Source organism: Heteronotia binoei, chromosome 14 (genome assembly GCF_032191835.1).
Source record: "Heteronotia binoei isolate CCM8104 ecotype False Entrance Well chromosome 14, APGP_CSIRO_Hbin_v1, whole genome shotgun sequence".
NCBI lineage: Eukaryota > Metazoa > Chordata > Lepidosauria > Squamata > Gekkonidae > Heteronotia > Heteronotia binoei.
In genome coordinates this window covers 70,946,488-70,961,724 of record NC_083236.1, presented here as the reverse complement: position 1 = coordinate 70,961,724, position 15,237 = coordinate 70,946,488, and the positions used below count along the sequence as shown (strand labels likewise).

At 54.1% G+C, this 15,237-nt stretch overlaps 1 protein-coding gene across 2 annotated transcripts; it reads right to left on the bottom strand.

Moving 5' to 3' along the window:
* Positions 1-1,889: 1,889 nt before the first annotated feature.
* Positions 1,890-13,772, bottom strand: DEF8 (differentially expressed in FDCP 8 homolog). Of its 2 annotated transcripts, XM_060254257.1 has the most exons (12): positions 13,671-13,772; positions 12,603-12,737; positions 9,004-9,101; positions 8,505-8,654; positions 7,187-7,328; positions 5,845-6,009; positions 4,767-4,894; positions 4,055-4,168; positions 3,717-3,797; positions 3,361-3,501; positions 2,853-2,962; positions 1,890-2,755 (listed from the first exon to the last, which is right to left on the bottom strand). In XM_060254257.1, the coding sequence occupies exons 2-12, from the start codon at positions 12,724-12,726 to the stop codon at positions 2,653-2,655; spliced, it is 1,356 nt and encodes a 451-aa protein (XP_060110240.1). In that variant the 5' UTR covers positions 12,727-12,737; positions 13,671-13,772; the 3' UTR covers positions 1,890-2,652. The 2 variants fall into 2 exon arrangements, with proteins under 2 accessions (XP_060110240.1, XP_060110241.1); XM_060254258.1 differs by lacking the exon at positions 13,671-13,772 and having other exon boundaries at positions 12,603-12,771.
* Positions 13,773-15,237: the final 1,465 nt, after the last annotated feature.

Here is a 15,237-nt window from a genome sequence, read left to right as displayed (position 1 = left end):
AGTAGATACGAGAGGAACCAAAAGAGGAAGCAGAAATGAACAGAGGACTGAGCACCCCCACCCCCATCTCAGCCAGGGCCCTCAACTCCAAAGCCCTATACATACATAAGCCTTCTGTTTCACAGGGGCTTATGTAACAGCATCAACCGGCTTTTGTCAAAGTCCCTGATCCCACAAAGACTCACCCGCTTGACAAAGGCCAGCCAGCGCAATCTGTTGCTATGGCATAAATACCAGCAAGCTCAAACAATTAATACTACAGCCTGAAAAAGCAGAAATTGATCTCCCCCCTTCAAAAACATAATTCAATTTTAAAAATATGTACGGCGATGATTAGAACCTCTCTGAATAGGGCCCCTACCCTTTCTCTCCATTTCAAAGTGGCCACAGAGTCAGTAAGGCTGGTGACCCTGGATCACCAGAGACTGTCCTGGAGCTGAAGGCATTACAAACTTTTCTCTGCTATTGCCCAAAGCTTGTGAAAGCAAGGAACGCTGTCACACCAAGAGCAACATCAACACAGTCCTGCCATAATCTTAAAGAAGCCTTCTGTCTAGTTCCCACCTTTCTCCTCTCCTGTATATGTGTGTTCAAGCCTGATAAATGCACCCTATACCCAAACACAGACTGTGGATATAGTCTTACTCTCTAACTGGCCTGAGCAAATTCAGTTGTGTATATACACTTGCACACTAGCACTAAGCCCACACAATTCCCACAAACATTTGCAAACCCAGCAATTCCAAATCTGCTGAGCTTGGAAAACAGTGGTTCAATTCCCCTCCCCAGTTATCTACCAAAAGAGTTTTGGAGAAATGTTCTCTACTCAAGAATTCCAGCAACTATTTCAGTTATTGTGACATTTATGTCCACATTCAGGAGCCCAGCTGCAGGATAGTAGTTGACACGAAGGTTAAAGGAAGGAGCAGTCCAGCTCCCAAGTTCTTAAATAGGCTGGTAGGACAAGTTTGCTACTTCACACTCTGCCAGTAAGTCATGCTAAAAGCCATAAAGCAGAGAAGACTAAAATTATAGAAGGAAGACTTTCTTAGGGGATAGGCAGGAACAGTAAAGTCACCCTCAGTAGGGGAGGGAGAAAAACAGGTTAGAAGGAAGACGCTCTTAACTCTCAAAACTCACTCTTGGCTTGTGTTCATCCAAAGAGCTGGAAGATATGATAAACCAAACTTTCACGAGAGAAACAGAAGGAAGATGAATCATGAAAATTAAGACAATACTGAATTTTGACTACTGCATCTTCAATTAAGCTAGTCTGACCTATACAAAGGAAACCTTTTTGTTGTGTATTTTCACCTTTTTGTTGTTTCCTTGCTCAGCCTGAAATGTGTGAACAGAACCTGTGCAATATTTTATTTATTAACCTTCCTTGTATGTTGAATGTTTTATGTCTGTGCCTATTCAGTCTTGCTGTCGGAAGTGTCGCAACAGGCAGGGTCAGTAGAGAAGCTGACAATCCCTGGAACATGATAGCGCTAAATTGCAAAGTTGTTGCGATAGATTCCTCCCTCCCACCCCCCACACCAGTTTTCAGGAGAGAAGCAGGCAGGTGGAGCCTCTAAATGGTAACAGGTACAGAGTAATAGACATATGACTCCTTCTGGCAAGAGATAACGGAGTCATTAGTGACAGTTTGTTCTGGGGTCTCTATTGTTAGAGTGAGGGGAAGGGACAGCATTAGCAGGTGGAGACCAGGAAAAGCCATGGCATTTTTGACCTTCCAGGCTCACAAGTCTGTTCCTTCATGTGTGTTACTAACAGCCACAGTGGATGCAGCACTGATGCTTTGTTGAGGAAGTGAGAAGATGCTGCTTCTAGCCAGAAACTGGCAAGCAAAAAGGCAGGCCTGCTTGAAACCAGAGCAGCACAGCAAGATTGAACACAACTTTATTTAAAGTGATTTTAGTGCTCATGATAAATTATTCCTGTCCTGGGTGCCAAGGGCTGTTCCATCTTTACAATCCATTCAGTCCTTGAATTTGCTACTACCTCACAGTGACGATGATGAAGAAGATGGGAACAGCTCTGGCTTCTCTCCCCAATGGACCCAAGTCAGAGGGAAACAACTTCTAGACATCTGGTGGTCCCATAAGCCAAACCCACTGAGTTCACCTTCCACCAGGACATGCCGTCATTGGGAACGAAATGGTGGAGGCCTCTCCTTGGGGTCTGTATGCCACACAGACGGTGAACACCTGCAGAGCGTGCCGATGGCACAGCACACTGAAGAACTCCTTCACAGCACAGCCAGCCTGTCGTTTCTCCAGGACTGCTCCCTACCTACTGGGAGTAATCCTTGGACCAACATGACATGTCCTCCTCCCGCTCAGGGCAGAGGCCTCTAGCGGAGCTGATCCTCAGCTCACAACTCCAGGCAAGGAAATTCTGCAAACTCTGGTGCATGCAGAAGAGTCCTGATGTCCCCTCCACTGGAAGAGAGTCTAGGGCTGAAGACCAACAGCCACCCAGCTGTGTCGTTTTCCAGCTTTGGACAAAATGTTTCCAGCTGCACTCCTGTGCAAAGCTGGGGCTCCTTGCCATCTGGGCTCGGCTCTTCCTGGGCAGTGGCAGCAGGTGAAGCCACGTTCTCCAGTGCTGTCTCTCTCCAGCCAAGGGAAGGCAGAATGCGCCTCTCTATGCCTGCAGCTCCATGCTAGGATCCTTGAGCAGCGACTGCTTCCTCAGATTCAGCCGGGCACACTTGGGGCAGGTGGTGGAGTTGTCATAATAGCAATCCCTGCAGGAAGAGCAGAAGCAAAGGCCTGTCTGTCCCGTTCCCCCGCTGTCTCAGCACCCGAGAGCTCGCAGGAGCACCCCAGTGCCCGCACACGCACCTGTGGAAGACAGCTGAGCAATCCACGCACATCGAGGTGTGGCTATCGAAGGGGAAGAGCACGTCCCCTTCCTTGCAGAGCTCGCACACAAAGCCCTTGGCTTGGCACCGCTGGGGGGAGGGAAAAACACGGTCAGTAAACCACAGCCCCTCATGCTTATCTTGCATTCATGGCCAGGCTAGGAGGGGCTGCTGTTAGTACCAGGCTTGCTGGCTTGCTACTGAGTGCTGGAGAATTCAGAGAACAGCACGATTCCCTAGCAGCACCCACAAGCACATCGAATGTGCTAAGCTGAAGGACAAATCTCAGTTTCCACAGCAGCAGAATAACCGTTACTGAATCCTGGGGAAATGCAAGGGTGCCGTCTGAGATGCTGAGCCTGAATCTGTCACAGCAGCCCAGTAATACCAGCCAGCATTGCTGCAGGGTTTGCCCAGGGGCTCCTTACCAGCTCTCTGCCCGGCTCTGCCTGTCCGGGTGCCCCTTCCCTGCCAAGATGAGTTCTCACCTCGCAGTCCAACTTGATGTGCTTGGCGAAGAGCGTGTGGATCTCCGTCAGGGAGCAGCTCAGGCGCCCGGCATAGACGTCCATCAGGTCTTGCAGAGAGTACATCTCGTCGTTCTCCACAAAGTGCTGCCGATCCTGCAGCTTGGGGGAGGGGGGGGGGAGAATGAGCTGTGTCACCATCTCCACGCAAGGATAAAAAAGTGGAACATAGATGGGTTGGGAGGGGGTATGGGTAGATGAGTGCTGGACCATCCTTGTCTGAGCCCCCTTGCTCTCCATCTAGCCAGGGAGGCCCCGTGCCAGAGATCCGAAGGAGTGGGGAGCACTCTGGCTGCCCTCCTCGCTTCTTGCCACACCTGGAGCAGCAGGCGAGCCTCCATGGCCTCCTTGCAGGTGATGAGATACGGCTTCATGAGCAGGATGTCGTGGCGCAGTTTCTGCAGGGGCAGGAGAGTGATGGTGAGCGGGGGGCGGGGAGGCGCATTTGCCCAACCCCAGTGCTTTTTTATTCTGCTCATCTTCCAAGCCACACAGGGCTCAGGCACACGTCCCTCCCTTCTCCACTGTATCCGAAATCAGCCAAGAGCTCAGCCTCTGTTTTGGTGTTGTGCAGGGGACATCACGCTAGATTGCCAAATCTACTCTACCAAGGGATCTGCATTCTAGGTCAAATGCCCACCACCCAGCCACTCACCCGGATCTCCAACAGCTCCTCGACATAGTTGAAGAGAAGCGGGTTGATCTCGCGCAGCTTGAGAACCGGCCGAGACACCATCAGCGCCAGGTAACGCATGCTGCACCGAGACACCTGAAAGACCACAAGCGCCTATTGGGAGGCAGAGCAGCAACTGGGCTGAGTGGCCACTGGCTCCCAAACGACGAGGCATGGAGGGCCAGCAGCAAAGGAGATCCACACTGGCCCCAACCCAGGGGCTGCAGAGAAGGTGGGATTTGCAAAAGGGCCTTTGGTCTCTGCTCTCTTCCGAGGCTGGCAGCCTTAGGGACCAAGCTGGCCAGAGACCATCCCAGCTGCTAAAGCATCAAGCAGGACCAGTTTGGGATGTTGCCAGACCGAGTAGGGAGAGTCGAGGCCTGCAGAAGGCAAGGGCAGTTTCCTTCCCCACATCCATGACATCTCCCACCGGGATGCCAAGAGCACCCTCTGGTTTCCATGGAAGCTCAGAGAATACCTCCGCCTTCATAAGCACTCCCATGCTGGGTCCATCTTGTGCAGCCGAGAGGAACGCATGAGGCAGAAAGCAACGCCCTCTCCTCAGCTTATCCGTTTCCTGCCCCTGAGAACAGAGGCTGCCCGAAGACTGTCCAGACAGCCCCCAGAGACCCTCAGCCCACTGGCCTCTGCTGCTCTGGCAACCGCCTCCACCCAGGAGGTTTCCACCCCATACCTTGCGGGCCTCGAAGTCCCAGTTGTGGATAACTCTGGCCGGGATGACGGCCTGATCGTTCCAGTGGCAGTTGCTGCAGTAGTAGAGGCCGGTGTAGTCACATTGCCGGGCCTCGCTCGGGACTCCCCCTGAGTGAGACAGTGAAGGAGGCAGCATCACCACTCCGGACGGACTCCTGGCTTCACCAGCACAGGTCAACAGAGCACAGCAGCCCCAGGAAGGGAACTTCATGCCTGCAAAGCATGCATTCTCCAGCCCAGCCTCTCTGGAGCCCCCCACCCTCCTAGAAGAAGATGATATTGGATTTATACCCCGCCCTACACTCTGAATCTCATAGTCTCAAAGCGGCTTACAATCTCCTTTACTTTCCCTCCACACACAACAGAAACCCTGTGAGGTAGGCAGGGCTGAGAGAGCTCTCCCAGAAGCTGCCCTTTCAAGGACAACTCCTATGAGAGCTATGGCTGACCCAAGACCAATCCAGCGGCTGCAAGTGGAGGAGTGGGGACTCAAACCCCGTTCTCCCAGATAAGAGTCTTTGAACCTAAGAAGACCGTAGATGTATACCCCGCCCTTCTCTCTGAATCAGAGTCTCAGAGCAGCTTACAATCTCTTATATTTTCTCCCCCACAACAGACACCCTGTGAGGTAGGCTGGGCTGAGAGAGCTCTCCCAGAAGCTGCCCTTTCAAGGACAACTCCTGCAAGAGCTATGGTTAACCCAAGGCCATTCCAGCAGCTGTAAGTGGAGGAGTGGGGAATCAAACCCAGTTCTCCCAGATAAGAGTCTGCGCACTTAACCACTACACCCAACTGCTAGGCCTTTCCATCCCACTCCCAGAGCTTTGAGCAGAAGGACTGAGGGAGCCTGCCACGGCAAGTCAACCACCAGGCAGAGGCCGGAGCTTCCACATTTCCACAGCTCTGTATTGTTCCTTCCCTGGGCTGGCAAGCCACCGAACCGGAACCTTTGTTCTCGGTTGTTCTTTGCCCCAGCCCAGGGCGTCTGGCAGATCTAAGCGAGCAGATGGCAGAGAAAGAGGGGGGCAGGCTTTTGAAGCCCCCAGCGCCACACGTACGGAGAGAGATGGGAGCTCGGCACTCGGCACAGCGATAGTCCTGGCTGTCCAGCCCCGTCTCTGGGCAGATGCTGAGCTCGTATTCCGCCTGGTGGCTGACCTTGGAGCGCACGCAGGGCTTGGAAATGAGGTTCAGGCACTTGCTGTGGCAGCGATAGGAACACCCTGGCATGGAGAAAGAGAAAGGCGTGAGCTAACCAGCAGGCTGCAGCCTCTCCCCCTTTGCTCCTGTCTAAACATGACAGCGGGGATCACAGACTTCTTTGCAGCAGGCTTCCTTGAATGCAAAACCTACCAGTGGGGAGGGCAGTTCTGACCTTGTATGTCCTGTGGTGGAGAGTTCCACAGGACAGGTAGATGCAGTGCACAAAGGTATTTGGCACACATGGAGAATTAAAGAAGAAAAACAGGCTTGTTCTTTCCCCATTTGGCTGAGGGCAGCTCTGCAAAAGCGGAAGGAAGCCAGCAGCCCGATAGGAAGGCATCATGACTCAGATGGGGTGCCACCTGACACTGCCACCACTCTGGCATTAGGGCCCCTCGGGAAGGGCCAAAGTACCCTCCCAAGCCCGGTTACCCCTTGCTTTGGCCAAGAAAATAGGCGTGTAGACCAGGCAGAGTAACAAAGAACAACAAAAAAGGAAAATCGGTTAAGAGCAAGTAAACAGATAAGGTGCTTTAAAACTATAGTAACGTGGGTGAAGGAAAATAAAGAAAGTCCCTAACGCGACTAAATTTCACTGTCCCTCATCTGTTAGGCCCCAGGCCTCGGCCTGCTCCCTCTCCCCCTCAGAGTGAGGGCCTTCCTTCCACACACAGCTGTTTTCCTGCTTGACCTCTCAGGAGGGAAGAAAGACCAGCGTCTGTCTCCTGAGAGAGCTTTTAAACCATTCCTCTCAGAGCCTATTTGGATGCTGATGGGCTGAAACTAGTGCCAAGCCTTCTGGGGATTGTAGGCTGTCTCTTCCTACTGCAACACAGGCCTCACAGGCTCCCCAGGCCCACTAGGCCTGTCTCACAGCACAGATCATGCCAGAAGGGATGACCACACCAGGGGCCAGGGCAAACAGCAGGGAGGAGCTTGCTGGCAGACACCGCACCACTGAAGCCGCAGGAGGCTTCAGGCAGCTGCCGCCATCAAGTCCCATTCAATACTTCCTTGTGAAACAGCCCTCAGCCTTCCCAAGAAAAGAACTGGCGGCCAGATACTGCTTGAAAAGTTGTTGTGCCCACTCACACACCTTCGCCCAGAGCCCGTGCCATGCAAACCCAGAGGCTCTGTGGGGAGCAACAGATCTCCTGAGGCAGACAGAAAAGAGCCCCCAGGGAAAGGGCTTCTGACCTGTGCAGGTGTACCAGGTCTGGAGGAGTCCCCAGATGATGGTGCTGCATTTGTCACAGGTCTGCTTCACACTCTTGCTCTTCTCCTTGTGGAAGCGATGCTCCAGGATCACGCGGATGTTGGGCTCGTCCTCACTCGGGTCCTGCAGCACAAGGGGTTTTTCAGAGGCCTTTCAGCCGCTGCCACGCCAGGGAACTCCCACCTCCGCCCAGCCCAGCCACTCTCCCTCCTGCAGAATCAGGGCTCTAAAGCTTTTTGGCTGTTTCATTTCATTTGCTATTCCCTCCATGGTCCCTCCGGTTTGGTGTAGTGGTTCAGTGCGTGGAGTCTTATCTGGGAGAACCGGGTTTGATTCCCCACTCCTCCACTTGCACCTGCTGGAATGGCCTTGGGTCAGCCATAGCTTTCACAGGAGTTATCCTTGAAAGGGCAGCTTCTCTGAGAACTCTCTCAGCCCCACCCGCCTCACAGTGTGACGACATTGGATTTATATCCTGCCCTCCACTTTGAATCTCAGAGTGGCTCACAATCTCCTTTACTTTCCTCCCCTACAACAGACACCCTGTGAGGTGGGTGAGGCTGAGAGAGCTCTCAAGGAAGCTGCCCTTTCAAGGATAACCTCTGCAACAGCTCTGACTGACGCAAGGCCATTCCAGCAGCTGCAAGTGGAGGAGTGGGGAATGAAACCCGGTTCTCCCAGATAAGAGTCCACACACTTAACCACCACACCAAAATAAAGTGCACAGTTGTATCCTCCTAAAACCACCCTCCCCCCAGCCTGTGGAAAAATTGTCTTCCACAAAACTGGTCCCTGGTGGCAAAAAGGTTGGGGACCGCTGGACTAGATGACATTATGATTCTATACGGGAAGGAGGGCCTATCCTGGAGGGTCACAGCCAACAATATACTGTCTTATAAAAATGAGTTCACTGTGTTTCAAATAAATAAAAGCATTTTTTAAAACAACTTTGGCCAGCCAAGAGGTGCTGGAGTCTTTCCCCCTAAACTCCAGTTCGGATTGGTTGTAAGAGAAAGAAGCCCTTCTCAGACTCCGAGACATCCAAGCTCTTCTCAGGCTGTCTGGTGAGCTCCCAGCAGGGCAGAGATGCTAACAGGTACCCAAGCGTCACATCCACCTCCTCTCTGCTGAATACAAGCTCCACTGGGTTTGGTTGCATTGCAGCCAGCATCCCTCCACTGGCATTCTGTTAAGCTAAAACGCAAGTGAAACCTTGCACTTGTCCAGCCCTCTGCTTCCTCTCTAGGAGCAGGAAGACCCAGAACTCTGTGCCTGTGGCCAGGCAGATGGTCTTTGCACCTTCAGCTCCTGCAGCTTGAGGCGCAGGTGAATGAGCCGCACCACGGCGTCCTTTTGCTTCTCCGAGTTCTCCGGCAGCTCCAGGATCCGCCGCTTGCACTCCTCGATTGCCTGCCGCAGCTGCTCAATGTCTGAGGCCAGGAAGAGCCCCTGGAAGAGGAAGGCAGGAGGCTGACACAGCGGGGGTTTTCCCTGACCTTCAACCACCAGTTTTGGGGAAGGAACAGGGAAAAAACTGCACACAAGCGGCTAGCTGCCTTATGCCTTGGCCTCTCAAGTTCAGTGTCATTCTAACTGGCTCTGGCTTTCCAGGGTAGAGGTTCTGCATGTTGCCCACAACCTGAATCTGGGACCTTCTGCATGCAAAGCAGGAGCTCTGGAGATTTGCAGGGTCATGCTTCTCCAAGAATGCAGAAAGTGATGCATGGCTGCGGGAGCATTTTCCCCTCTGAGCCGAATAAAGCAGCAGCAGTCCCCCTCCCCCCGTCCCCCTACTCACCACTGGGCGGGAGAAGTGATCCTCAGCCAGCCCCAAGTCCATCGTTCGCTCTGAGCACTGGAATTCGGATTCCTCTGAGGACAACTCCAAGCTCAAGTCTGCCACAAATAAAGAGAAAGGAGTAAGACAACGGGAAATGCTCACCTCCAGCTGCCTGGCCCTGCAGGCAAGAACCCCCCCCCCCCCCCCGTCAAGAGGCTGTCCAAAGCTGTGAGCCTGGCCTTTTCCTTAAGCTGGCGCCTTCTGACCCAGTCTACAGACTTTAAACCAGCTTGCAACAATTATTTTTTTAAAATACTATAAAACAACATTGGCATTAAAAGTGAGCAGAACACAGATTTTAGAAGTTCACACAAAGGCCAATGGGACAATGTATTGATAGCTGCAAGTTTCAGTGGTTTTGTGAGGCAACTAGACGTGTTCACGGAACAAGAATAGTCCATCAGCAGCTACTGGCAACACAGGCTAAATGGAGCTTCCACATTCAGGGATACGCTACCTCCCAATATCAGTTACTGGAGGCAAGCGCGAGGGGGGGCCTTGGCATTCCTTCCCTGCTTGCTGGTTTCCTGATGGGATCTCCCTGGCTACTGTGAGGATCAGGACAGCTACACGAGGCTTCGGTCTCACCCTCTGCGGCTTTTTTATTCTCAGCCTATAAAAGCATAACTAGCAGCAAAATTTAAATACAGCCAGTAAAATGGAGGGGCCTTCGAAACGGGGCTATTCCACCAGGCTTTTGGCTGAGGCAAGGAGGCGTCCTCACTTCATTGGTTACACCACCTAACAGTCCTCCCCTGCGCTGACTGGCCATCGTGATTGTTAGATATTGGGCTGACATCTATAACATTTATGACCATTTGTGTCTTAAATTGTGAAATGTGTTGCACCAGCCACGCTGTTTATATCCTGATCTGCTTGTTTTGATTGTTCTTATTATTTATTGTTGGGTTTTTAACTGTTTTACTGTGTTTGTAATCTGCCCTGAGCCCACTATGCCATGCAGGGGTGGCCAAAGGTAACTCTCCAGATGTTTTTTGCCTACAACTCCCATCAGCCCCAGCCATTGGTCATGCTGGCTGCGGCTGATGGGAGTTGTAGGCAAAAAACCATCTGGACAGCTACCTTTGGCCACCGCAGCCTATGAGAAAGGATGGACTATAAATCTACAAAATAAATAAATAAATCAGGTGTGCTAAATGCCACTTCACGTCTGGGTTTATAGAATGGTTTTTTACATGGGGCCTAAAAGTTATTGGGGGGGGGGGGTGGTCACACAGGCAAGAAGAGGAGTTCTACAACGGATCTGCCCTGGTACCACCCCCTGACCTCAGATGCCAAGAGCTTTCAGAACAGTTGGGAGACTCATACAGAGGCCGGTAGTTTCCCAGAGAGCTCAGGGAAGAGAGAGCAGTGAGAGGTGCGGCCAAACCCACCATCTTCCCCGGCACTCCGACCTGGGGCAAGCCATGGTTTTGACCTGCCACCCCCAAACCTCCTCCCTTCCCCTCTTCACAGGGCCAGATTAACAATTAGGCCAAGAAGGCACTGGCCTATGGGCCCCATGCCTTTAGGGGCCCCAGGCTGGCTGCCCCACACCCCAGTTTTCCCCCTGCTTGCCGTCCTCCCAGCCAGCAACTGAGCCGCTCTTTGCACGACTTGCCTGGTGTGGCTGCTCTTGGCGTCATCGCCAAGTTTGCCTCTCTCTGCCTCTCCCCCGCAGCTTTGTCAAAAGGGCTTTGGAGAAGGGGCCTGCAGGCTGCAGCAGGGGCCATAGGTAGAGGGTCACAGGCGGGAGCCACAGGCCGCTGCAACTCTGAGATAATTTGCAAGGCCCCCCTGAGTTTTTGACTGCCTAGGGGCCTCCGCAGGGTTTAATCTGGCCCTGCCTCTTCATGGGTGACGGGAACAGCCGACACAGGCAGTGAGCTCATCCGTGAGCATAACGCTGGAAGAACCCCTGGTGACTGGGAGGGGCAAGGAGGGGTCACGCAGGTCTTAAGCCTCTGTGCACTGGCTGGGTGATGTGGGGAGGGCGCAGAATCCACTCTTTTATGACAGTCTTTGTGCTGCTCAGTCACAGCACCAGAAGCTCCAGAGAGCTTCCACCTTAGAATGAAAAAACACCACTCTTAGATTTGAAGCTAACAGATGTCAGAAAAACCAACCAACTCATCAACAAGCAGGTGGCCCGGGGGGGCGGGGGGGGGGATGATCCACCACTATAAAAAAAAATCAATAACCACAAATCATTTTGAGGGTTAATGAGCCACATTAAAATCACAAGAAACCCAACTGGACATGTTGGGGAAAAGGAGAAAAGACCCGTCTTCGAACGCACACAAAGAAAGAGACCGAAGCAGAGGTTGAAGGGGGGCATAATGGCTCTTAGAGGAGGGCAGGGAGCTCTTTTCCTGTTGGCAGCAGAGGAGAGGACTCACAGTTGTGGGTTTATGACAGTCTTTGTGCTCCTCAGTTACAGTACCAGAAGCTCCAGAGCACTTCCACCTTAGAATTAAAAATTTTGACTGTTTTAACCACAGAATGTGGAATTTTATAATATGTATTGATTTTAATTGTTTGTTGTGATTTTATACTATGAGCTGCCCTGAGCCTGCTTCGGCGGGGAGGGCGGGATAGAAATAAAATAATTTTTTAAAAAAATTAAATGAAAGGTGGGAGGGTCCTGGCTGGACATTAGGAAAAACCTTTTTACAGCCAGAGTCGTTCAACAGTGGAGTCAGTTCCCGAGGGAGGTGTTGAGCTCCCCCCCCCCCCGCTCACTGGCAGTCTTGAAGCAGTGGCTGGACAAACACTGGCCAGGAGTGGCCAAATTGTGGCTTGAGCCACATATTGTGTGGCTCTCAAAGCCCCCACTGCTTCATTGGCCAGCTTGGAGAACACATTTAAAGTTAAAGTTGTTTTCTTCCCACATTTCCCTCCCCCATCTATTTGTCTTCCTTCCTTCCTGCTCTCAAGCACCTGACGATCATGACCTGCGGCTCTCAAACATCTGACATTTATTCCACACGGCTCTTACATCAAGCAAGGTTGGCCACCCCTGCTCTAGGCTGATCCTGCACTGAACAGGGGGGCTGGACTAGATGGCCTCTATGGCACCTTTCAACTGTAGAATTCTAAGAGAAACCCAAAATGAGACAGCCACAGGGCCAGATGCACAGCTATAGGGAGGGTCCCAAAGGCGAGGTGCCAACCCAGAGAAGACCCAGTCCAGCCGCACCCGCAGGGTCCCCAAAGGATGAGCAAACTCCCCTTCCTTCCCCTTGCTGGCCTGAGTACTCAGCCCCAGAGAGCCCTGGATGGCTGCCCTCACACCCAAGGGGAGAAGCAGAGTTGGATTCATACCCTGCCCTTCACTCAGAGTATCAGAGCGGCTTGTGATCCCCTTCTTCTGCCTACAATGAACACCCTGTGAGGTAGGTGGGGCTGAGAGAGCCCTGAGAGAACTGGGACTGGCCAAAGGTCACACCAGTTGTCTTCATGGGAGGAGAAGTGCGGAATCAAACCCAGTACTCCCAGATTAGAGTCCCTGCTCTCAACCACTACACCACCCAGGGAGATGGGGGAGAAGTGCTCACCTTTTTGTGGAAACTCCTCAGCAGCTCCCCCAGTCTTCTGCTCATGCTGGCTTTGCAGCGGGGCCTTGTTGAATGGGTTGAGGTGGCCCTTTCGGAAACGGGCCAACTTCTTGTCATATTCCATATCAGGCCAACCTGTAGGAGCCACACAGAGGCCGGGGTGAGGGGCCCAAGGCACAAACGGCAGGACAGACGCAGCGGTGCCAATGGACTCCTGGGGCAGGCAGTCAGGGCCTCAGTCCAATCACCCCCCTCCTCCACAGGACAGATCCTCCAGCTTGGCTTCTGCCCGGAGATGGCCTTTCTGGCAACGGATGTTTGTGGCCCGCAGCCTCAGAAGGTAGAGAAGCTGGTTCGGCAGCCTCACATGGCCAAGAGAGTCACCGAGGCATCCAGCCTCACGTGGGCCTCCCGGGAGATGCCAGGCCAAGTCAGAATGACGTCACTGCCAGTGACATCCTGGAAGTGCCCAGAGAGCCTCGTGAAGCTGCCCTAGACTGACTCTGACCCAGATCAGCACTGTCCACTCATCAGGCTTACAAGCTCTCAAGCAGCAGAGGGCTTTTGCACGCGGCCAGATCCGAATGCTGGGACCTTCGGCGTGCCAAGCGGAGCCGCGGAGTTTGTATCCTGAGCCAACCTTTTGCCCCTCTGAGGTGCAACGACCAAGGCAACCTCCTCAGGCCTTCTCCTCCTGCAAAGCCGCTGGGAGCCCCAGGAAGAACGCTCGGCCGGCTCAAGCCAGCACTTCTGCGGAGGGGAGAGGAGGGAGCCTAGAGCAGACCCCGGCCATTCCCACGGGCCCCAGGGCACCCCTCCCCCCCCCCGGCTGGCTTCTGCCTTGGAAATGACATCATGCGCGGGGGGGGGGCGTCACTTCTGCTTTGGGGGCTTCTGCCTCTCCAGGGCTGCCCAGAAGTGCTCGCGCACCAGCCCCCTCCGCCCAGCCTGGGCACGTTCAAGTGGCCTGACTTGAGAAGGAGGACCCCTCGGCTGCGGGCGAGTCCCAGCTCTGCTTCCCGGCGCTCCCCGCACTGCCCGCCCGCCTCCTGCAGCCCCGCTGCTCACCTGCCCGCCCATGGGGGAGGGGGAGGCGGCCTCCCGGCCCGCGCGCTCGCCCTCCCGCCCGCGCCGCTTCCTCCGCTGGCTACATTGTCGCCGAAGGGCGCCCGGGAGAGGCGAGGCCCGGCCAGCGCCGCCCAGACTGACCCGGCCGCCTGCTCGCTCGCTGCTGCCCCCGCGCGGCCTGGCGGGGACCGGCCCCGAGCTCCGAAGGAAGGAGGCGAAAGGAAAGGAAAGGTCCGACTCCGGGGTGACGTTTTCACGGCAGGCTTTCTAAGGGGTGGTTTGCCATTGCCTTCCCCGGTCCTCTACCCTTTCCCCCCCAGCAAGCTGGGGACTCCTTTGACCGACCTCGGAAGGAGGGAAGGCTGAGTCAACCTGGAGCCGGCTGCCTGAACCAGCTTCCGCTGGGATCGAACTCAGGTCGTGAGCAGAGTTCAGATCACAGTACTGCAGTACTGCTGCTTTATCAGGGGCCGCTGGAAGGAAGGAAGGAAGGAAGGAAGGAAGGAAGGAAGGAAGGAAGGAAGGGAGGGAGGGAGGGAGGGAGGGAGGGAGGAAGGAAAAGCCCTCGCCTGCCCGCCCATGTGAGGCTGGGGTCTTTCACGCTCGGGACGTATGCCTCGCTGTCCTTGCCTGCGAGTGGAACCGGTGAACTTGAGTTTGGTCCTCTGGGGCGGTGCTCTTGTTGCAGCTGCCGGCCTAATAGGCAAATGAGTTCTTGTTGGGGGGTTTTTAACAAAAAAGCCCTGCATGAAACAATGGTGACACCAGGGGTGTGTGACCTAATATGCAAATGAGTTCCTGTTGGGCTTTTAAAAACACACAAAAACCGCCCTGCATGAAACAATGCAGGGGGTGTGACCTAGTATGCAAATGAGTCCCTGCTGAGCGTTTTCTACAAAAAACAAATGCCCTGCTTGCAGCTCAAGGGCTGGTGCTTCAAGCCGGCTCCCTGCTGCTGCATCGGAGGGAGGGAGGACTCCCCCCGGGGAACCCGCAGCCCAAGAGGGACATGAGGACCCCTGCCCCGCCGGCAGTGTTTGGCCCCCACCCGCTTAGGGTTGGAGGACCCTCCGCAGCTGGACCAGCCTCACTTGGGCCAGGGAATGGAGACCACCCTGGCTGGGGAGGGGGAGAGCCCCCAGGCAGAGGGGACCTGCAAGGACCCCTTCGGGTGGTGGTCTCGTGCCCCCCCCCCCCCAGCTTCTCAGAAGACAGAGCTGGTCTCCACCGCCTGGAGGTGGGGGTAGAGGTGCGTGTGCTTGCTGCACATGGAAACAGATTCTGGAGGAGTTCAGATGAAAGTTCTTCCTGCTGAATCAGACCCTCAGTCCATCAGCATTTGCATTCTCTATTCAGACTGGCAGCAGCTCTCCAGGGTCTCAGGCAGACAAGGATCTTTCATGGCACCTACTTCTGTGGCCCTTTTTAACTGGAGTTGCTGTCACTGGGGATCGAACGGGGACCTTCAGCATGCCAAGCAGAGGCTCTTCCACTGACCCTTCACCCCTCCTCAGTATGAACACCTGAAACTGCCTTCTGTTGAACCAGGAGATCAGTCCATCCCGGT

What these genes read in the sequence shown, in the direction of transcription:
- DEF8 (XM_060254257.1), bottom strand. Translation starts at nt 12,726, where the DNA reads ATGGAATATGACAAGAAGTTGGCCCGTTTCCGAAAGGGCCACCTCAAC. An exon ending in GGGACTTCGAGGCCCGCAAG is followed by an intron (nt 4,169 to 4,766) that starts GTATGGGGTGGA and finishes GTGGTCTTTCAG; the next exon opens with GTGTCTCGGTGCAGCATGCG. An exon ending in TGCTCAGCTGTCTTCCACAG is followed by an intron (nt 2,756 to 2,852) that starts GTGCGTGTGCGG and finishes CTCTTCCTGCAG; the next exon opens with GGATTGCTATTATGACAACT.